Source organism: Phoxinus phoxinus (genome assembly GCF_949152265.1).
Source record: "Phoxinus phoxinus genome assembly, chromosome: 8".
Lineage (NCBI taxonomy): Eukaryota > Metazoa > Chordata > Actinopteri > Cypriniformes > Leuciscidae > Phoxinus > Phoxinus phoxinus.
This window is the reverse complement of record NC_136883.1, coordinates 7,756,434-7,780,140: the sequence shown is the minus strand read 5'-3', so window position 1 is coordinate 7,780,140 and position 23,707 is coordinate 7,756,434. Positions and strand designations below refer to the sequence as shown.

At 39.0% G+C, this 23,707-nt stretch overlaps 1 protein-coding gene across 1 annotated transcript; it reads left to right on the top strand.

The window, feature by feature from the left end:
* The first annotated feature begins 123 nt into the window (after nucleotides 1-123).
* Nucleotides 124-23,282, top strand: baz1b (bromodomain adjacent to zinc finger domain, 1B). Its single transcript, XM_079621261.1, has 18 exons — nucleotides 124-1,044; nucleotides 2,954-3,070; nucleotides 4,478-4,622; nucleotides 6,336-6,528; nucleotides 6,742-7,061; nucleotides 7,136-7,324; nucleotides 8,438-9,938; nucleotides 11,796-12,140; nucleotides 12,472-12,592; nucleotides 12,818-12,916; nucleotides 13,036-13,213; nucleotides 13,364-13,549; nucleotides 14,662-14,809; nucleotides 16,529-16,676; nucleotides 16,927-17,033; nucleotides 17,240-17,574; nucleotides 17,952-18,058; nucleotides 20,868-23,282. The coding sequence occupies exons 1-18, from the start codon at nucleotides 926-928 to the stop codon at nucleotides 21,526-21,528; spliced, it is 5,019 nt and encodes a 1,672-aa protein (XP_079477387.1). The 5' UTR covers nucleotides 124-925; the 3' UTR covers nucleotides 21,529-23,282.
* The last annotated feature ends 425 nt before the right edge of the window (nucleotides 23,283-23,707 follow it).

Sequence of the window (23,707 nt, the reverse complement as noted above, 5' to 3'; positions counted from 1 at the left end):
TCTCTATTTAAATTCGATAACAGCTGCCCATTTCAGCTAAACGCTGGGCATTATGCCTCATAATTTATGTGCTTACAAAAATAAAATGTTCTTAATTAAAGCAAAAGTACATGAGTCAAATTCCCATTTTGAAATTATCTATGAATTTACCACAAACTGACCTCTAGCCACGCTTCCAAACACGCCTTGTATTTATGATTGGAGGGGTGTCCCTTTGACAAAAGGTGGAGTAGGTTTAACTGACGGTTCAAGCGGCCAATAAAATACCTCAGTCGTTGTCGTAGTTGTTTAGTAACCAATAGTTGGAGACGATGGGCGGGGCTTATCCTTGCGTCGCAGCTTGCTACCGGGGTAACGGAGTTTTGAGGTTGTACGGAATGTTGCCGGTGTAGCAGGAACTCCCGCCATTTTTCAATAAGCTATAAACCCTGTTGTTTGTTTATATAATCAGCACGTCCTTCAAAACAGTATCTACGCGGTCTATAGTCGCTGCGGAAAGGGGATTGGTACGTCGCTTTGGCCTGGAGAATCGACAGCAACACGGACCTGAGCGGCAAAAGAAAGCCCGCCATACCAGCTCTGACGGGCCGCCTTTCGCGCTTCCATCCCCGGCACTCAGGAGGAGCTTCCGTTCACTTCTTACGCTCTTTTCAACCATCTCACCATGACCCCACCGGCTGCCCCAAACCAACGGATTTCACACAGGAGATGTAACTGACTAGTAAAGCCGTAGTTTGGTTTTGTTTTTGTTTTCACGCGCTTTGTAAAAAGTAAGTAAAAGCAGCGCGCGCTAGCCTAGCCCCCATGCTACGCCGCTGAGACGCGCGGATTTCACTCCATATTCAGTTTAAGCTGAGATTGAGCGGTGGGTTAGTTCAGTAGTTCACATTGCCGACACATCCAGGACCGCAGCAGCCCGCACGCGATGGCACCGTTGCTAGGCCGGAAGCCGTACCCGCTGGTGAAGCCGCTGTCGGAGCCGCCGGGCCCAGGAGAGGAGGTGTTCATCATCGAGCACTCCAAAGAGGCCTTCAGGAACAAAGAGTATCCTTTCCCACTGCCTCCACCATCCACCTGCGAGCACTGAACATACACACATGCGTCCGCGAGAGTCTCGATCTGCTGTTTCCACGCGGATCGTGGATTCTGAGCGCGTACGAGCACAGTGCGCGCATTTAAGCGGTTATTATTGTTTTCATCTTGCGCGCTGCATCTCATTGTAACGCTAACAGGCTAAAGGTGACATGACGTTTAGATCATCTGGGGTTACACACTTAAGGCAGGGCTTAATGTTATATTTGTCTGATTTTGAGTGCTGGAACCTGGTCAAATTAATGTTATTTGAGAGGTTGTTGTTGTCGTCGTCCTGTGTGCATTTTAGATGCTAGTGTTAGCGAGCTAGCTCCAGGAGTGTTTGTGTGACGTCTGGCGGCTAAGCAGTTTCTCATCCAAACTGCTATGACTCAATCTTGTGTAACGTTAACGCGCGCGCGCTCGCTCTCTCTCATTTACAGTTCACGGATATCGCATGATATGAGTTTATAGATTGACGCTCCAAGATAGAGACTGACAGTTATCTGTATGCTGGGAGTGTGGTTATGATTGTACAAATAGTTTCAGCTCAGGCTGCCGTGCGAGTTCACGTGCAGCTGCTGCGCGAGGTCATTTGCGCGCGAAATGTTCACCGCACGCCACGTGAATTTGGTCATTATCGTCAGGATGAGTAGAGCTGACCTTCAGGGCATCAGCAATCGCGTATTTTAGTCTTGTTTTATGTTGTTAAATGCAGCATTCGCATATTTGTTGACTATATTATGTTTTTGTACATTTGACTAGAAATTTGGCCCAAAAATATAGATATTTATATGGTGTAGAGACGGAAGTTTTATTTATCTCAGACAAAATCTCTTATTTGACAGATGTCACAGTAACAGGTTTCCTGACGAACGAACCACACCTGTCTCTGTAAATAGTATTAAAGTGAACTCGGCCCGCATGTGTTACGGAATGAGAACTAGCCAATCAGAAACTCTCCCTGCGTCACAATCACTCTCTGCGTTCGGGTTTTGCGACATCGGATTGGCTAACGTGTCTGTGGAGGGCGGGGCTTTGGGGAGAAGGCTGTAGGATGGAGGTCAGTTTAATTCAGTAAGCAAACCTATTGAGCTCGCAGGTGCAGGTTATACAAATTGAAAACTCTTTCTGACTCATTCAGAAGAGTTAATCACGTGGTTAAACTTTACGCTTGTTTCAGTTCCAGCACCAAAAACTAGACAATTTTCCTGTTTTTCCAGAAAGTGTGTGTTCTAGATCTGCCAAAAAAGTGTTTGAAACGAGCAAAGTGTTGAGACTTTTTAGATGTAATGATGGAATAATACATGAGATAATATATATTACTTAATCTGACAATATTTGGGCTTTTTTTGCAATGATCGGCATCTGCCATTTATGTTTTACTTGTCTGTTGTGAAATCTACATGTTATGACCATGCCCTAATTTAAAACAAGTTTTTAAAAAAAAAACATATTTTAATTTGAGCATTTTTGTCTGTCTTGTTTGCTGGCATAACCAGGTTTCTAGATATATTGATATCGGATATTTAAAGCCCACATTGGGTGACCAGTAATTATTTATTATACTTGGATAAACATTTGCATAATACATGAACAGAGCAAAATGAACTTATGCACAAGTATTTATCTTGCCTTTTGGCAAGGTGGTTTTAGTCTTTTCAGAGTGCATGAAATATAAATTTTACTGAAGCTCTTGTATTTTTGCTACCTGTTCGTAATTGCAAATTTAAATTGAAAATTGTTCATGGAGGTTCTGCTGCTGCTGGCCCTTTAATTACTGAGCTTCTGTGCTACACGCATGCATTAATTATGAATGAGTTTGGAAGTGCCGTAGTGTTTGACTGCGTTGTTGTTGTTAGTCCTTAATCCTGTTGTTCAGAGAGTATGAAGCTCGACTGCGCAGGTATGGAGAGCGGATATGGACGTGCAAAAGCACTGGCAGCAGCCAGCTTACACATAAGGAGGCTTGGGAAGAGGAGCAGGAGGTCACTGAGCTGTAAGTAACAAAAACGAGCTCATACATGAGTGATATGATATGAGCGTCATCAGTCATCCATTAATTCAGTCCTTCTCAGTCTTTTTTTCTTTTCTTTTTTTTTGACTATTCATCTATTTAGAGATCTACTGGGCATTTTTGGCAGTCTCAATATGTTTTGAGCTGCCAGTGCCTTCTTGCATTTGTGCTTATCTGAGGCACAGAAATGCTAGATAGGTAAGCAGCTGAATAGGTTTAAGCTATAGCTGTTGTCATATATTATCTTTCTTGGGAGGGTTATTGGTTTACTAAAACTTGTTACTTGAAAAATAAACTGGGGGAAAAAAAGTTATTTCAGCTTGTTACCAAGGCAGTATTTCTCATTTTCATTTATTACAAAATGACTAAAACAAACTAAATTTTAAAAAGAAAATATTAAAATATAAACAAATTCAAAATATTAATAAAGCCTATATTAGTGTCTCATTGACACTGAAAAAGTGCTGTTTTAGACCTGGAAATATTGGAATTTTAAAATTGTTGGGACGATTCAGACTCTTAACGCTATTCAAATATACCTGTACTTGGCTCTGAAATTTTTTATTGACTTGAAATTATTCTTTGAGTGCAATTTGTATAAAATGAGTAATCTGGGACCCCTTAAAGGCATGGAAATTCATTGGGTGTTGCAACCCTTTATTTCCCAGCATGTCTGCTGTATATAGCAGAGAGCTTTTAAACGGACTCATTGTCAGGTTGTTGTGTTGAGGGAGTGTCATATGACCACATCTCTGCTGTTTCATTGGTGCCCTTGTGCCATCACTCCCCCCTTCTAATAAGAGTGTATTATAGATTGAGTCTTCAGCAGAAGTGTAGAGAAATGCTCTGCTTCTGACCTGCTCAACTGACATTCAAACAGATTTCTACATTGGTGTGTGGGAGAGAGAGAGAGAAAGCAGTTTAGTCTCGTAAGCTGCTTATGTAACCAGACACACACACACACACACACACACACACACACACTCACAACAGTGTCCAGTACAGACCATATAGAGGGTTATGCTGCTTTAAGGGTCAATGTGTTTTGGATGCTATTTTTACTGTTCATTCTTCACTCCTGTGTTTCTCATCTCCCTCTGCTGGCCATGAAGAGTATGAAGTTGTATTGTTTTCAAATGAGCTTTACTGTTGTTAACATAAATCCTCCCCAAATAAATGTTTTCAGGGAAGTCTAACAGTAGTTTTCAGGTTAGTGACGATTCCATCAACTGTCCTGAGCGTCTTTCACTTTGGCCAACAAAGTGTCAAGCCCTGCATTGGTTAGCAATACAAAGTTGCAAATCAAAGGATATTTTCATAAAGTTTTGCAAGTTACGGTGAGTGAATCATTTGTTTACTGATAATATAGAATGGTTTCATGTTTGGCAGGCTTCAGGAGGAGTATCCGGTGTGGTTTGAGAAGCCTGTTCTGGAGATTGTGCACCATAACACAGTGTCTCTCGATAAGCTAGTGGATCTGGTCTGGGTGGAGATTCTCACCAAGTATGCTGTGGGCGAGGAGTGCGACTTCTTGGTATGAACTTGGATTTAATATTTTTTGATGCTTGTATGTAGGGTAATGGCACACCTGTATGTTCACTTATATTCGAGAACACCATCCCTCCATGCAGATAAAGAATCTGTTATAACTTAAGGCCGTGTGATTTCCGTGATGCAGAGAGAATCCCGGAGTCAATCCAGTCATGAAAATGGAATTTACTGTGTAATGCAGATGGCACATAAAATGCACAATTGATCGATGAGTAAATCAAAAGTAGAACTGTACAATAAATAAAATCACAATATGGTCTGAATATTAAAGTGCAAAAAAACGGCTATATAAATATATAATCTACGTTTGAGCTGCGCCGCTTTGCTTCGTCTTCGTCTCAGCGTCTGCCGTTTTACAATATGAGGACGTGAACACACGGACATCTCCAGAGCTACTCTGACTGAATGCTTAATGAGCATTTTGTCTTTTTATTTGAGAGTAACTAATAAAAAGTATTTGAGTAACAAATACTCTCTAAACTTAAGGTCTTCACTACTACAACCCGCCAAAATAAAAGTTCAGTTTAACTTGAACTTGACAAATATATTTACAGAATTATATACTGTTTTACAATAGAATGTACTTCTCCAAGTTCTAATAACAACAACAAAAATAATACAATTTATTGAAACCTTTACGGATATGATGTTTTGTCCATTATTTAATTTAGTAAATCACTGTTGTGCAGCACAAAAATAAAAGGTTAAAAGTTGTTAGTTTTTCATTTTGGTTACATATTAAAACGTTAATTAAATAGTTAGTTTTATGCATTTATTTGATTATCACCATTTTTGATAATGTATTTGTATTAAATCATAAAAAGAAAAAATAACTGAATAAAATACATTTCATAGGACTCTATTATTCTTAAAGTAATACATTATTAATGATAAAAATAAACAAGTCTAATCAATTAAATTTGATTATAGATATTATTCAACTTTCAATAATCAAAAACATAACAAACAAATGGTTTCCAGTTTGTTATAAAGCATTTGTTCAACAAGTTCAAGTTGAGTTGAACTTTATTGTCCATTCTGTTTGTCACAGAGCGGAAATTTGTCACACTGGTGATATAGATTCACATTAATGCTTAAGCACATCACACATTAACAAGACAAACACAGAATTAACAAAATTATACAATTAAACACAGTTTACATTCCACTGTTTCCAAAAAAAACCCTGCTTTCATTTATTTAATGGTCATTTTAACTGATGATGATAATAATAATAATAATATGTGATTGTTTAATACCATATACTGTAAAACCGTGATCTTTTCTGAGACTGATATCATACCGTGAAAATCTCATACCGTTACAAGCCTACTTGTATGTATTGTGGGACTTTAGTCCATTGGAATTTGTCTAATTTGTGAAAAATGGGGATATGAAGGTTCTTAACTTTCAAAAGTGAGATTTCCAAGTCTGGAAAAGTCATGTATTTCTCTAACAGTAAAAAAAAAAAAAAAAAATATTACATATTTTACATTACATATTTGCTTGGATATTACTTAAATAATTAGTAATGTGGATGTGATCTCTATCAAATGATCACATCAAAAAGTCATGGAAATGTATTGGCTGAACCCTGAATAATGATGTTGAATTGTGCAAATTATCTGTCTTTCTCCCTCTCTTTTGTTCTCTTTATGGATGTGAAATGGTAATTCTGTCTTGCTCTCTCTGTAAGGTTGGCAATGATAAGACTTTGCGTGTGAAAGTGGCAAAGCTTCACCCGCTGGAGAATCCTCCGGAAGAAAATGTGGAGAAAAAGATGGAAGGAGCTTGTGATTCTCCATCCAGTGATAAAGAGAACGCCAGTCAGGAGAACCTGAAGAAGGAGCCACAGTCCAAAGAAGAGGAGAGCAGGAGAGAGAGTCTCTGTAAGACTTAGCTGCTCTTTACGTTCATTTATGATGTCTTTCGTTATATTCAAAAATACAAAATAAAATTATTATTATTACTGTTGTTATTAGATACTGGTATTATTCAACTGACCAGTAATTGTAGATTAATTACTGCTATATACATTAAACCCCGATTGAACTAGGGAGAATAAAATAAAAAATTGCATACGTTTTTTTTTTGGTCTCTAGCTGATAGGGCCCGTCGCTCACCCAGAAAACTCCCAACCAGTATGAAAGAAGAAAAGAAGAAATGGGTCATGCCCAAATTTCTGCCCCACAAGTACGACGTCAAACTTCTTAATGAGGACAAAGTAATCAGTGACGTCCCCGTAGACAGCCTGTTCAGAACGGAGCGGCCTCCCAACAAAGAAATCATGCGCTACTTCATCAGACACTACGCTCTGAGGTTGGGGTCGGGAGAGAGCGCCCCCTGGGTGGTGGAGGATGAGTTGGTGAAAAAATTCAACCTGCCAAGCAAATTCAGTGACTTTTTACTGGACCCTCACAAGGTGGGATACGTACGTGATATGCTTTAGAAAGAAGTGTTTTCATAAAAAAAGTTATTAACATTTTCTTTGTTTAGTTTTTGGCAGAAAATCCATCAACTAAGAGGAGAAGCATGAGCTCACCTGAAGGTAAACCCAATAAGAAGCTGAAGATTGGCGAGACGGGAACAGACAGTGAGGGAGTAAATGTAAAGGGGGAAAAGAAGAAAAAGAAAAAAGACTCCCAGAACATACCTCTCAGTCCAACCCTCTGGAGTCATATGCAGGTATGTTTGAGTACTTGCAAAATCTAATCATGTGAGCAGATGGCAAAAACACTGGCTATAAAATAGTGATTGGCATATATATATATATATATATATATATATATATTTCAAGATGATAAAAATTAGAGGTAGACCGATAGTGGATTTTACCGATATTTAGGTTTGACCGTACGTGCCAATAACCGATTACGGTAATTTACAGATATTTCTAAAATGGATACTGGACAAAAAAAAACATAACACTCCAAGTAAAACAGTGCTGAACTGAAATGTGCTAAATGAAATAAATGTATAAATATTAATATATTAAAATTATATATCTTCGTTCTACAGGAAATAATTTAAACATTAAAATATTACAGGTTTCTTTAGCTTTAACCTAGAAACATAGGTACATTTTAAAGGTAACACTTTGCAAGTCCCAATTGTTAACAAGGATGTATTACCTAGCTTTCATGAACTACATGCATTATTTTTTACAGCATTTATTAATATTGGAGAAAGACAATTGTACCTTGATCAAGTAGTTCATAGTACATTAACTAAGGTTAACAGATCAAATAAAAATTAAAACTATTTAAAATGTATTATTAAATGTTGACAACAAACGAACAATGGACAATACTTCAACATTTATTAACCTTAGATAATGCTAAAAATGTAATCTTATTGTAAGATTAATTATTAAAATTTCATATAAATCCAAAGAGTATTTAGATTTGCAATTTAAAATGTGATTTATTTATTTTTATTTATTTATTTTTTGAAAAGTATTGTTTTCCTATTTTTTTTAACCTAAAATAGGATTGAGTGAGCGTTCCTGAGCATTTGTTTGATTCATTCTGGATGCAGAATCTCCAAATATGCCTCAGGGATTTCCTGGAACGTCATTGTATTCCTTCCATAATTCCCACTTCCCTACTAGATGGGCGGCACATCGTTTTGAAACCACTTTTATACCATTAATTTGTATATGAGATGACTAAAATACATCTTATGCTCTTTAACCCGTTAAATGAGACTGCCCGATTGAGTTATTTGTGCATTTTATTGTATTTATGTAATGTTTGTGTATATTTAATAAAAAATAAAAAATAATTTTCTTTTGTTCAGGTGAAGAAAGTTAATGGATCACCTTTAAAAATGAAAAACTCAGGTACTTCCAAGAAGTCTGAGGGGGAAAACATCCTCGGCACCCCAAAATCGAACAGAAAATCCACTGACCCCAAAAAGAGCCGCAAGAGTGGAGTCACCAAGTCTCCCAATGGCCAGAAGCTCTCCAAAAAGGAGGAGAAAATCACCAAGAAACCCAAAATGAAGCAGATGACCCTTTTGGATCTTGCTAAAAGTCCACCTGCTCCAGGTAGCCCAAAAAAGCGAGGGCGTAGTTTAAGTACTGGCTCCGCTAAGCTGGGCAAACCTTTTCCGCCTATGGCCTTGCATCTCCTTCGGTTTTACAAAGAGAATAAAGGCAAAGAAGACAAGAAGACCACTCTGTCCACACTGTTGTCTAAGGCAGCAAAAACGCTGTCCGCAGAGGATCGCGGACGACTTCCCGAGGAGCTGAAAGAGCTGGTGCAGAAGCGCTGGGAACTTCTTGAGCAAAAACGCAGATGGGCCCTCATGACCGAGGAGGAGAAACAGGATGTTCTACGTCAGAAGCGTCAGGAAGTCAAGCAGAAGTTGCGTGAGAAAGCCAAAGAGCGCCGAGAGAAGGAGATGCAGGTGAGGAGGGAGATGTCGCGCCGTTACGAAGACCAGGAACTCGAAGGCAAATGCTTGCCAACATTCCGTTTGTTCGACATGCCAGAGGGGCTTCCCAACGCCCTCTTTGGTGACATAGCCATGGTAGTGGAGTTCCTTCAGTGCTACTCTGGCCTCCTGATGCCTGATGACCAGTATCCCGTCACCTCCATCGCTCTGATGGAGGCTTTAGCTGGAGACAAGGCGGGTTTCCTTTACTTGAACCGTGTGCTGGTGGTTCTGCTGCAAACGCTTCTGCAAGATGAGCTGGCCGAAGGTTACAGTGAACTGGACATGCCGTTATCCGAGATTCCTCTGACAATGCACTCCGTATCCGAGCTGGTGCGCCTGTGTTTGCGGCCAACGGATGCACATGAGGAAGAGAGTGCCCGTGGCTCAGATGGCTGGCAGCCTGGTGGGGGCTACGATGACGTGGTGAGCAGCGAGTTTTTGGAAAAGCTTGAGACATCGGAGGTGTTTGAACTGACCCCTCAGGAGAAGGTCAGCCTGCTGGTGGCGCTGTCTCATCGTATCCTCATGACCTATTCGGTGGAGGATCACGTGGAGGCCATGCAGCAGCGATCAGCCGAGCTGTGGAAGGAGCGGCTCGCCACACTCAAAGAAGTCAATGAACGAAAGAGAGCGGAGAAGCAGAAACGGAAAGAGCAGATGGAGGCAAAAACCGATGGTAGTGGAGATGTTCTAATGAGGGCAGATGGGAAGAAAGATTCAAACGTGAAAAAAGAGACACCTAAGGTCCCTGCCAAAGTGGAACCAGAGCCGGAGGACATGATCAGCACAGTGAAAAGCAGACGCTTGATGTCCATTCAGGCCAAGAAAGAAAAGGAAGAACAGGAACGGCAAAACAAAGGTGAGAGATGAGTTAAAAAAAAGTGAACTTGTAGTTCGGTTCTCTTGGTTCTTTTGGTCCGGACCAAAATAAAATAAAACAAATAGTCCTGGTTCGCTTGGCGTTCACTGTTTTTTTTTTTTTAGGTTCAATCTTAAAAATGACAGTGTTTTGTGACTGAACTTAACAAATATTCAAAACAATTCTGTGTGCTGGGTTAAATGTGCTCGTTTTACGTATGATGGTATTTTGACTTGCTGAGAACTCGTGAAGAGTTAAAACATGTGCATTAGTCAAAACAGTGGCAGGAATTCCTCCATTGCACATATGGCTGTTTACACCTGGCCACTTCATGCGTTTTCTCAGATCGGCTAGCTATCTGATTTATCAAAATAGATGAATAGATGCTCAGCTGTTCATCTATGGTGATGCGTGTTGCAGTAGCGTCGTCATATCTGGCTTAAACATACAAGACAGACAAAGATGACATATAGCCTATAACACTCACATGTTAATTTTTTTTTTGCATTGTTGGGAGGAGTACAATTTTCATATCTGGTTTCAAAAACCAGATGCATTTACACTTGTCCAGTTTCGTCTGGAATGCGGCCCAGACCTCCTAAAGTGGTTTGGGCGATCGGATTTAAATCCGTCTCAAATGCGTTTCAGAAGGCATTTACACCTGGTCTTTTCACGATCGGATAGCTATCTGATCACAGAAAACGCACGAAGTGGCCAGGTGTAAACAGCCCCTAAATGAAGATCTGCTGCAATGAGACTGCATTTCTGACACCTGTACTGAACTGTAATGGACAACGGTATACTTCAGCATTCTTTTTAGGGATGCATCTTGTGACATCACATCCTGTTTTTGGTTTGTTTAGATGTCTATGGTCCATGCTCCGTTCATATTTGTCAAACAGAGTTCATTTGGAAGTGGGACAAGACCCATGTTTTCAGCGTTCTCGGTCTGCTTGTTTGGTGCGCATCAGGGTTTGGATGGCAGAGTTCACAATTATTAAAATTAACTACACTAACTGACCAATCACTACAGAGTTCACTTAAATCGAGCCAAATCTGCCAAGTGTGAACACACCCTGAAAGCAGGGCACTGAGAGACGCAATGTAGACAGTCTGTATCAGAACAAGGTAATTAAAGAGAGCAGCATGTTAAATGGTTGAGTTTTAGAATGGTTTGTTTGCTTAAAGGCCCTGATATACTCGTGTGAAGTTCTTTCTTCAGCTAAGGCCTGGACACATCAAGCCGACAGTTAACCGTCGGGCCGTTTTTGAGCGTTGGTCAGCTCAGTTTTTCCGGTGTGTTCCACATCGTGGGCTCTAGTCGGACACGTCGGGGTATTTTGAGCCGTTTCCGCATGTTGAATCTGCGTCGGTCAGAGAGACCTCTGATTGGCTGTTCAGCTTAGCAAACAAGTCGGTGCACTAGAATAAAAGTGAAAGTGATGAAAGCAAGCTAACAAGTCATCTTACCTGAGCATTCGAATGCATGAATATTTTCATAATAACATGAGCTGACTGGAATGAACGAAGAAAGTGATCAGTGTGATTTGATATTCAAAATGGTAAGCAAGCGCTGCTTTGTTTACGGTTTGTATATCTGCAGTCTGCTAGTTTCGTTTTTTCCTTTTTCAATGTCGAAAGGATGCATTAAATTGATAAAAAATGACCGTAAAGGCATTTATATTGTTAAACAAGATTCCTATTTTAAATTAATGCTTTTCTTTTGAACTTTCTTACAAGACTTGAAATTGCGACCATATTGGTCGCATATGCTCCCGAAATTTAATCTGTGCAACCTCAAAATAAATTGGATGATAAAAATGTTTTTAAATAAATGTATGTGTGCATCTCCTGCAGAGCGTATGGAAAAAGAAGCAGAGGAGGAGCGCATAAGGAGGCAGAAAGCTGCAGCAGAGAAAGCCTTCCAGGATGCTGTCACTAAAGCGAAGCTGGCGCTGAGGAAAACACCGCTGGGCACTGACCGCAATCACAACCGGTATTGGCTGTTCTCCGATGTGGTTCCTGGCCTGTATATTGAAAAGGGATGGGTTCATGAGAGTATAGACTACACTTTCACTCTTCCTCCTGAAGAGGAGCCGGTGTTGACAGAGGAAGATGAAGAGGTAAAGAAAGATGAAGATATAAAGAAAGATGAAGATATAAAGAAAGAGGAGGAGATGAAGAAAGAGGAGGAGACAGAAGGTTAGTCTACCTTTGCACTTTCTAAAAATGTGTTGACCAGACTTCTTGGCAGAATTTAAATGTTAGCCGCATAAAACCTGCTTGCCAGACTAGATTTTCTGGTAGATGTACCACATCTGTTGTTTACAGAAGCAACAGTTTTCTTAGTTTTTGGTACAAACTTCTATCGGGTGTAGTCAAGTACAATCCATGTAAAATGGTTTCTGTTTGGAGTAGAAAAAAAATCCTTTAACATTATTCTGTATATTATACATTTATAAGTTTGATCTGAAATTACTTTCTTTCATTGAAATACAGTATGTTTGAACGTGTCTGTTCCTTGCCTTCTCAGATGGAGAGAAAGAGGATGAGGGCAGCATAGTCAGCACTTCTAATGAAAATGGCCAGCAGGGGGTGCCAGTGCCAGAGACTTGTATTGAGACCACTGTGCCCAAACAAGGCCAAAACCTCTGGTAAGTGTTCTTGCAAATTCCCAGCTGTATCATTTGGTGTCTGGGAAATCTGCCTTCAAGTACTTTTTGTATGAGACTACACATTTTTTTGGGAGGAAAGGCCTCCAATAAGAAAAAGGTCTAAAATGGGTTTAAATGAACTTTAATCAGGACATGGCAACATCTGTCAAGATATATCAGTATTGGGCGGCAACACAAATGCTTGTTCTTAAACTGTTTTACCAGGTTCGTGTGTGATGCACCAAAAGACCTCGATGAACTAATAGAGAGTCTTCACTCTCAGGGAGTAAGAGAGAGTGAACTCAAACTCAGGCTGCAGGTCAAGTGAGTATATAAATATACACACATTCCCTTCCTCATAAAAAAACACATTTTCACAACTTGCTTGCTTTCAATCGCAGTAAAAATGAATGAAGAATTCAGATGGTTTTCTTTTGTTTTAGTTACCAGGAAATCTTGCATTCCATACATCTGACAAAAAAAGGTAACCCAGGCCTTAAGACCTGTGACGGGTACCAGGAACTGCTTAAATTCTTGCGCACTGACATTATCGAGGTAGCCTCTCGTCTGCAGAAAGGAGGCCTGGGATACATGGAGGACACGTCTGAGTTTGAGGAGAGGGTGAGAAACATTATGATCTTGTGGTGAGGGTGGGCGCTTATACCATTACCATCCCGTGAAATAAGATTTTGGTCAATAATACTGGCCAGCCCTGCTTCATGGATCTCTCCACCACTTTGGACCTACCTAACCTCTCACTTGTGTTTTCAGGTGCAGAACTTGGAGAAACTGCAGGATTTTGGCGAGTGTGTGATCGCCCTGCAAGAGAGCGTGATCAAGAAGTTTCTGCAGGGCTTCATGGCACCCAAACAGAAGAAGAAAAAGAAGACTGGGGGAGAGGAGAGCACGACGGCAGAAGAGGTGGATGATCAGAAGAGACTGGCTGAAGAGGCCAGGGTGAGTGCATTTGTGCTCAATAGGGCTTCACGACCCTAACATTTCAGTAATTGATTTCATTATTCTTAATACCATAGCCAAAAAATATACAAAACAAATGCCAATGTTTAAAAGTTAAAAATTAATATAAATATGAACAAATGAAAACAATATGTACTTCTCAGTCAAGTAAACATTGCAGGCATTGATTGAAGCAAACCTAAATTAAGGGGGAGAAAATATTCCATGCATTAGAGTTAATAAAAACAGAACAAACATAGTGTTTTAATGTATTTTAAATCTAATTCTATCTCTGTAATGACAAAGCTGAATAAAATATTTTTTAAACTAATCCCAAATTTTTATAGGGTTAGCACCCACAAATGAAAATTCTATCATTTACTCACCCTCACGTCATTCCAAACCTGTAAGACTGTCGTTCATCTTTAGAACACAAATGAAGATCTTTTTAATGAATAATTAATTTGTCTCTCCATTGACGGTCCACGCAACTGACACTTTGACGCTTCAAAAAGTTCATAAAGAGATCGTAAAACTAATCCATATCGAGTGGTTTAGTTCAAATTTTCCGAAGAGACACGATCGGCCGCTTTACATCATGAACAGATTTACTTTAGGCTTTTATTCACATATAAACATTCATCAACTCACACATCAGTTGTGGTAAACAGAAGCTCAAGCGTATTCATTCTCGTGTTACGCAGCACGTTTGAGCTTCCACAAGAGGTTTGTTCTCGCTCTTCAAGCATGTTCGATTGAGCTTCTGTTTGTTCACTGATCAATGTTGATGTGTGAATAAAAGCCTAAATTAAATCAGAATTTTTAACTAAACCACTCGATTCATATGGATTAGTTTACAATCTATTTATTAACTTTTTGAAGCAGCAAAGTGGTTGTTGCGTGAGCTCAATGGAGGGACAGAAATCTTTCAGATTTAATTTAAAGTCTTCATGTTTCGAAGGTGAACGAAAGTCTTACTGGTTTGGAATGACATGTGAGAGTAATTGATGACAATTTTATAATTTCTGGGTGAACTACCCCTTTAAAAGTAGTGTATGTGAGTGTATATAATGTTCTAACTACACTAAATATTGTGCACATTTAATTTCTAGGTAGCCACGGCGGTGGAGAAGTGGAAAAATGCCGTCCGTGAAGCTCAGACTTTTTCTCGTATGCACGCGCTGCTCGGCATGCTGGACGCCTGCATCAAGTGGGACATGTCTGCAGAGAACGCTCGCTGTAAAGTGTGCCGCAGGAAAGGTGAGACATCAAAGATCAATCTCAAATGCTGTGAAGCACTGTTTTAGTGTTAAATATTAAATACGGTGGAAAAGGGTTGCACCAAGTCATCAAAGCTATGAAATCACACATTACAACGTGAAAGAGACGTTGTCTACGTTATGGTGATCAAAAAAAATAAAAAAAATCTTACATTTTTTCATTTTCAAGGTTGCCACCCTTTGTCTAGATTCCAGCTGTTCTCTGGACATTCACTAAACCCACTTTAGGAGCTGCATCATGGGATGCTTTTTAAAAACTGGATTGAAAAGCAAAAGCACAGATGAACTAATTTTAAATGCAGTCTAATTCATCAAACAATATGATTTTAATCGATTTTAGTTTGATAAAGTAGTCGCATTAACAATTTATATTGGTCAGCAAAACACATTTTTTTCCAAATTGATATAGTACTATTTAGTGTTTCCTATTTAATTATCTAAAATGTGGCAACCCGCCACAGTTTTATAATAATACGAACATATACACTTCGCATAACAAAAAATCCATTGCTTTGGCAAATCATCTATTGAAATCACAGAAAAGACAACGATTTGAAGTACCGGTATATAGTCTGTTCATTTACACTGCAGTTCATGATCAAATGTTTTCAAAGAGTCACTCAATCTCTGCATGTGCTGTGAGTTTTAACACGCACTTGGGAACCCAACGTGCACCAGTTTCGCTTTCTCACATTCACAGAATGACACAATGGTGTCAAAATAAAGGCATGATTGTGCAGAGCTTCATTGGAAATGAAGAAATGAACGCAATTATTGTTGATCATTTTGCTAAAAAAAAATTATCAATTATTTTAATGTAATTCATATATAATTGTTTAATTTTACAGTGCAGTCAGATTACAATAGTAATATATTTGGCTTAATTATTCTAAAATTGTTGGGGTTTTGTTTAAACCAGTGTAAATATATTGTGGTTAGAGGTGGCTGAAATGCAATTTACACACAAAACTCCCAGGAGCTTCCTGATACCCCAGTGACACCAGCAGCTGTTTTCTGCTCAACAGTGCCTTTTTATTTTATGTTTTTTATAGCTGTCCTTTTTAATAAAAATTGTTTAGACAAACTTTCCTCAGCCTTTATCTGACCGAGTTCTCTTGTGCTGGAAATTACTCTCAAATCTTATGGTAGTTCGATAATCTCCATTCAGGTTTCACACAATGTTAGTTGTTTTCATTCCTTTTGCATAACATTGACCATTTCAAGCTTTTCATCTTCAGGACGGTCCCCATATTGCATGAACTGAGATAAATAGAAATGTTCCACATTTTTAAGCAAGTCAAAGTAAACCTGCCAAACTATTTAACAAACCTGTCTTGAGATTGATACCAGTTATCTAAAAAGATGAGAAAAAAAAACCTCTTATTTGAATAACTAAAATCTGAATGTATATTGTACTAAAAATCCTACTGATGTCACTTGCATAATAATTTGGAGCACCGTGTACTGTATGTGAAACAAATGACCTTCAGACTCGCACAGCCACAGGGAGTAGTTGACTTCACACCTTATGTATGAAATGAAATGCACAAGGGAGAGAATGACCAATCAAAGAGAGAATGTCTAAGATTTAAACGGCACCTGTTGCTGTAATGTGAGCTGCACACAAGAGGAAGTACTGCATGGAAACAGGAAGATTTAATGTGTAATTGATCTGGTTTCTGAATGTCTTTCTCTGCAGGAGAGGATGATAAGTTGATTCTGTGTGATGAGTGTAATAAAGCCTTCCACCTGTTCTGTCTGCGGCCGGCTCTGTACCGTATACCGGCGGGTGAATGGCTCTGCCCAGCCTGTCAGCCAACCACTGCCCGACGCAGCTCCAGGGGCAGGTTAGTGCGCACGCATTGTAAAGTGTGTCAAATCTGTGCAATCTCTCCCTCTCTTCTTCTAGCTTTTCCACTGTAAATAAGCTCTAGTCATTCAGGGATTGCTTAAATGTTTTTGAGGCATTTGTCTAAGTCTTAAAGTTAAGTCTAAAAGTTTTCCCAGTTAAATGAATGTGAATATGAGGCTAGTGTAGCTTTTTTTTTTCTTTGCTCAAAAGTTCCTCAATTAATTTACAAATCTTTGCATGTGCAGAAATTATAATGAGGACACTGAGGAAGAGGAGGATTCAGAGGAGGAAGACGAAGAAGAGTCTGAAGAGGAAGAATCGGAAGAAGAATACAGGGACACGGGCCACAGCTGTGAGTATCACTAAGAGCCTTGAGAACCAATAAACTTTGTTTTCTTTTAGGGTGGAGGGATTTTTTTTTATTTTTACTTCAATTTGTGTTGGATTTCATACCAAAAATGCAACAACAAAAAAACCATCTATCAAATGTACTATAGCTATAGAAACTTTGTCTTAAGTATTGGCACAAACTCTAGTTGTCTGTTTTGGTTGTCACAGTAAGACCTAGGAAAAAGATGAAGACGTCTTTGAAGCCTAAAGTGCAGAGTAAACAACCACAGAAGAAGCATTCGCCTCCTAGTTCCAGACCTGCTTCCAAGCCAGATCCCAAACCTGCTCTCAGATCTGCTTCTAAATCAGATCCCAAACCTGCTCTTAGATCTGTTTCCAAACCAGATCCTAAACCTTCTCCCAAACCAGCTTCCAAGCAAGATCCTAAACCTTCTCCCAAACCAGCTTCCAAACAAGATCCTAAACCTTCTCCCAAACCTGCATCCAAACAGTCACCTAAATCACGGCCCGCACCGAGCCACCCTGCTGACATCGACGAGCTGGTGAGTAAAACCAGACGTGTGGAAGTGAGGTCTATGTTCAATACTGTTCCCTGTTTGCATTAAATTGGTTTTAGTTAACTCTGCAATATAGATCTTTACAAATGTTAGGTTCATTTTTGATTGCCTTCAAAAAAAATTGCACAACTGAGACAATTCACTAGAGCTTTTCAAATGGGTTCAGCTGAATCATTAAAAAGTACTGGTGAAAGAACAATTTGTTCATTAACAAGCATAATAAGGGGTGTGTTGAGGCAACAACATTTTTTAAATGAACAGTACGGTGACTAATACTTAATGTGCCTGCACTTGCACTTGACATATATGAATATGAAAGCACCATATATGTGTGTTTCTGAAGTGTTTTTGATTGTGTGCAGATCCGACAGAGCTCTAAGCCTCTGTTGAAGAAAAAAGCTGTTGAGCTGGAGAAATGTGAGGAGATTCTTCAGAAGCTCATGAAATACCGATACAGCTGGCCCTTCAGGTAAACCCTCACTGACATTATAAAGGCATATGACTTTGTGACCGTTTTAATACACAAATAGTTGTTAATTACAATTAATGTCATAGCAAATTTGTACCATTTTAAGTCTATTAAAAAGTGATTTACTTTAGTTCCTAAAGGCTATGTGCCGTTGTTTTAATTTAATATTTATACAAATTTTTTTTTTTCTTGTGGTAACTGGTAGGGCTGGACCCGAATATTCGAATAATCGAATATTCGTTCGGTGGGTTGGTATTCGATGTGAAAATTTGACATTCGAATATTCGTTTTTTGTTGTTGTTTTTTGCACACCTGGGATCCCCCGCGAAACGGTTCTCATTCGCACTTGAATAAGGCCGGCGACACACTGGCTGCGTGGCATGTCCGTTTTTATTTCGGCACCCATGTTAACAGGTTGGAGTTTGCACACTACCTGCTGATACACGAGTCTCAGGCGTGGCTTGAGCCACGCGGAAAACGCGTGCATGCTAGAAAAAGAACCAACGCCTAAGATGTTTATATGTCATTTTGACACAAATACATATCAATAAATGTAATTTTGATGTTTGAAAGTGATAGGTTTTGACAAATGCAAATATAAACTATAAATATTTAAAATATTATCGATTATACTGGCCAGACCGATCTACTGCGTATGCGAGTAGAGCGGACCTCTGCAGAAAGTATAAATACAAGTAGTCTGCGTCCGAGCTGTGCGCAGATGTCGTGTACGTGTCCAAACTGGAGTATAACAGAGGCTTAAGTGTTCCAGCAACGGGAGTGTTCTAGAGCAGAACAGCGGAGTGTGTGTGGACAGAAGTGCATGAGAACAGCGGAGTGTGTGTGGAAGTGCATGTGGAAGTGCATGATGAGCTTGTGTTTTGGTTAAGCTGCGTTGTTTTGACATTGTGGAAAATAATAGAAACAAAATGTATTAGACTTTTTACCCGTTATTATCAATCTAAATTAATCTCGTTTTTAATTTAACTTAATTTCGTTTTTCTTTATTTAAATTTCGTTTTTCTTTATTTAAATTTCGTTTTTCTTTATGTAAATTTAATTTTTTCTTAGTTTAAATTTCGTTTTTTTCTTTATTTAAATTTCGTTTTATCTTTATTTAAATTTCGTTTTTCTTTATTTAAATTTTGTTTTTTCTTTATTTAAATTTCGTTTTTTCTTTATTTAAATTTTGTTTTTTCTATATTTAAATTTCGTTTTTCTTTATTTAAATTTCGGTTTTTCTTTATTTAAATTTCGTTTTTTCTTTATTTAACTTTCGTTTTTTCTTTATTTAAATTTTGTTTTTTCTATATTTAAATTTCGTTTTTCTTTATTTAAATTTCGTTTTTCTTTATTTAAATCTACCCTTTACTCTGTCAGCAATTTGTTAGTCAGAAAAATATTAGACTACCTTAAAGGTATTGCTTAATTTAACAGACCTGTGTGTGCGTTTTATATCACTATAGTGCAGTGTCCGCGTTCTCAGAGCATAAGCCCAGCCCGCGTTGAGGCGTGCCGCTTCCCGCTCACGCTGTTCTGTAGTTTATTAAAAGTTTATTAATTCTGAATGTGTCGCGTCTCACGTGTCTATCTATATTGCACCAAATCGACACTGCACTCCCTTGTGAAGTCGATTGGATGAACGGTTCTCTAAATAATCAAAATGCAAACAGACATACAGACACATAGAGATTCCTGCTTTTATTAGAGAGAAGATTATGTTCAGCACCCTCTCTCCGAAGCTTCGAATATTCGATGTTCATTACTACCGAAGCTTCGAAGCTCAAAAAATGGTATTCGGACCAGCCCTAGTAACTGGTATAGACTTATAGAGACTGGTATAGAGAAAATTGTGACAACCCTACATACATCTACACTCCCATTCAAGTCACATTTATTTATGTAGCACTTTTGTTCTTTAGAGCAGCTTTACAAAGAATCACATTATAAATGTTAATGTCTATTATATGTTAATATCTTCATGCCTTATTAGTTGCATTTAGCAGATTTAAGCTGGGTGATGATTTAATTTTCATTTTGCAACAGTTCAAGCAATCAAGCTTTTGAGATGCTATATAGCAGGACTATTCAATTAGTCTCTTTCGAGGGCCGGATTATTAAATCGAAAAATTGAGGGCCGGTGAGTTTAGCCTATTTATTGAAACATTATCGTATTACTTATTGAAACATAACTGATACTGTTATGTTTCAATAAGTAATATATATATCACTTTATGAAAGTGTAATGCATGTATGTGAAAAAGGTTCGATGTAATATATCCAACTTTATATATAGAACGGTGCAATAATATTTTTTGCAATGAGATAGCAAATCTCAGCAGCATGGTTTTCTTTGTAGTGTCAATTTATATTGCTATGTTTGTATATACTGTATGTATGCAGATAAAGTAGAATGTACTTAGAATGTAATGTCGCAGATTGGCAGTATAGTTTATATTTTTTGACGGTATAACAATCAAGCAGTTTAGTTTTGCTATATAGTACATGCCACTTAATGTGAGAGTGCTGTATGTATCCTGTCGAGGTTGAATATTCTGACAGTAGTGTTATAATTTTTCTTTTTTATCTGGTGATTATTAAGAATTATAAAACCGGTGTTTTTTTGTTTGTTTTTTCCTATTTATAACAGTTTGGCTAATTGACCAGCCGCCATGGGTAAATGATGCACCTAAATGACAGGGTTCAAAATTTCGATCAAATGGTCCACACTAAAGCAGTTTAGTGGAGGCATTGATGGAAAGCAGTCTTCTTATAAAACATTCCTGTGCTTTCTCTTCTCCTCATCCAGGGAACCGGTGTCTGCTGAAGAGGCGGAGGATTATCAGGACATCATCAGCACCCCCATGGACTTCACCACCATGCAGGACAAGTTCAAATCCTCCCAGTACCACAGCACCAGCGATTTCCTCGAGGACGTGAAGCTCATCTTCTCAAACGCAGAGGAATACAACCAGCCCAACAGCAACGTCCTGACCTGCATGATGCGCACCGAGCAGGCGTTCGTCGAGCTCCTGCAGAAGAGCCTCCCTGGGGTCGGCTATCTGCGGCGGCGAACGCGCAAACGCCCCGCCACTCCCTCCGAAGAGGAGGATGACGAAGAAGAGGTGGAGGGAAGGAGGAAGATACAGAACGGGAAGCAAAGAGCCACATCCAGACAGAAGGAAGATGATGAGGAAGTCTCGGGACGAAGGAAGGCCAGACAGAGCGGCAGACAACGGAACCAAGCTGACAGCGAAAGCGAGGATGATGAAGATGAGGAGGCTGTGAGAAGGAAGAGCAAGCGGACCTCTCGGAAAGATTACCGAGAGCAGGAAAGCGACAATGAGAGGGACAGCAGGAGAACTGGATCGAGACGGACACCACGAGGTGTGACGGAAGACAAGGACGAGGCCAGCAGCGACGAGGACTCGGGCGTCCAGCGACATTCCAAGAGGCTCAAACGCTCGTGAAGACCAGGGTGCTTTGTGTTCTTTGTATTCGTTTTCGTACCCCCTCCTTATTAATCAGAAGGCGAAACAGGCCACCCCGTACCCGCTGCATATCGGACAGAACCCTTTTTCACCCCGATGTAGATGTTTGTTTATTTTACTTTTTTTGGAAGTTTTTATGTTAATATTGGAGAAAACTGATTTATATTTGTAAGTTGATTAATAATGGTGACACTTGTTTTGTTTTTCAACCTGAGGATTTGCATTGAAAATGAGATGTCATCTCTTTGAGCTCTTAAGACTTTTTTTCATTTGATATTTGACCTAAAAAAATGAAAGCTTAAAAAAAGAAACCCCCTATGTCCCCAAAAAATTGTAATCGCAAATACCACCAAGCCATGTCTCGCTTTGATGACTTGGGAGGTTCCTCTGCAGAAGTTGACCTGTAAATATTATAAAGTGGTCCAGAATGAAACTCGTAGATCCTTTTGCGTAGACCTTCATGCAGACTTTCAAATTAATGATCTGGTGACCGTCCAGACCTAGGCCCTTTCAATGAAACTGACCGTGTGTGTTTTCTGTGTCTCATGAGAGCTGTTTAATTGGCACTAAACCCCCATGGTGGTATGACGTTGATCTAAAAGTCTTCATTTTTTGAGTGTGCCACCAATTGTTACTTTTCTTTAGTCATTTATTATTTTGGCTGTTTTACAATAAAAACTGTCATCCTTAAGTTTGGTTAAACAACTTCTGTTTTTTAAAAGCAAGAGATTCCTGATCCTGTTTATTGGCCTATTGGGATCTAGTGATTCCTGGCATCATCTTGTTCCCTGGAAACCAGTAGGTGGCACTCTACTACAGGGGTCTTCGAAAGGAAACTTCCCCTTAGTGTTAAACTGACGTTTGAATGTTATATTCCCCCTAAAAATCTTTTTTTTTTTTTTTTTAACTGCACCTGAAACCAAGATGGTAAAATCAGATGTGAATTTTGTTTCTGGAGACACTCAAGTGAGATTCTAGTATCTGATGGGCACAGATCAGTTTCAGTGTCCACATATGAGTGTATAATCTATTCATCTGAAGTACCATAATTCCTTTTTATATTACTATGTAAATAATGAGCTTTGACTATTTAGTTTCTTGATCATAGCCACGGAAGTTTAAAATAGGCATGTTTGTCCACAGCAGACTCAGGGCTCTATTCTGGATTCTCTTTTTTTTTTATATATATATATATATTTTTTCTGATTTAATTTCCCTCCAGCCCAATTGGATTGGGCTCAATTTAATCTTCAGAAGCAAAGTCACTATCATAACCTACTTGTTTTGGTTTGACATCACTTGGTAACTTAAAAGCATATCCATCGAATGGCCTGTTGTTTTCCAGATCCATGAGTAAAATGAATTAAAACTGTGGTATGCACCCTTAAGATTCTCGGGCTTGGAAAGCGAGTCGTCTCACTGGTGTAAATGCTTTCTTTCAGGAGCTACTAGTGGTCAAAGCAGCTTTCATATGTATTTATAGCTCCAGGACCTGGTAGGGAAACTAAACTTTAAGGATGTCCTTAACCCTTTTTGCACCCACAGATTTCCTAAGACTTCATTCAGTTTTCTGAAAGTATTTTCATTTCTAAAGACCCCTTCAGCATCACTGCCAGTTGTAAAATCTTGTGTTATACATAAGCAAGGGGCAGGGAGGGAGGGAGGGCCTGGTAGTTTGGGGATTTTTTTTTTTTTTTTGTGTAATTTCTTTACTTTTTAATAAAACATTGTACAATGTCCGAGATTTGTCATGGTTTCTAATACCCTCTGGTTTTTATCACCCGAGACCTAAAAATACTGATTGAACCTCATATTTGGGCTGTTTCAAACCCTGTTATTTGAGGAGTTTTGGTGCTTTCAACATGGTGCTTTTTAAGATGCCTAATTTTTGCTGTATTTTTAATTAGCTTCCTGCATAATCTGTGACAACCAATCCCAGAATTCAGTTCTGTATAGTATGAATGTTATCTGATGTACTACATTCGCCATTTTGTCATTGTCGTGTGACCTATCAGCGTCAGTTACGTCGCTTCACTGCCATTCACAAATCCTCTCCCGTGGCCTCATGGGATAGTAAAGCGTCCATCCGATGCACACTTCAAAATCGCGCCAGAAATAGTAAGTCATCCAGGTTGGTTTTTTTTTTTTGCCTACTCTT

Bases quoted from the DNA above. Each gene is read 5' to 3' on its own strand.
- baz1b (XM_079621261.1), top strand. From the start codon at position 926: ATGGCACCGTTGCTAGGCCGGAAGCCGTACCCGCTGGTGAAGCCGCTG. The intron at 4,623-6,335 runs GTATGAACTTGG...TCTCTCTGTAAG, and splicing joins GCGAGGAGTGCGACTTCTTG to GTTGGCAATGATAAGACTTT. The intron at 14,810-16,528 runs GTGAGACATCAA...CTTTCTCTGCAG, and splicing joins TAAAGTGTGCCGCAGGAAAG to GAGAGGATGATAAGTTGATT.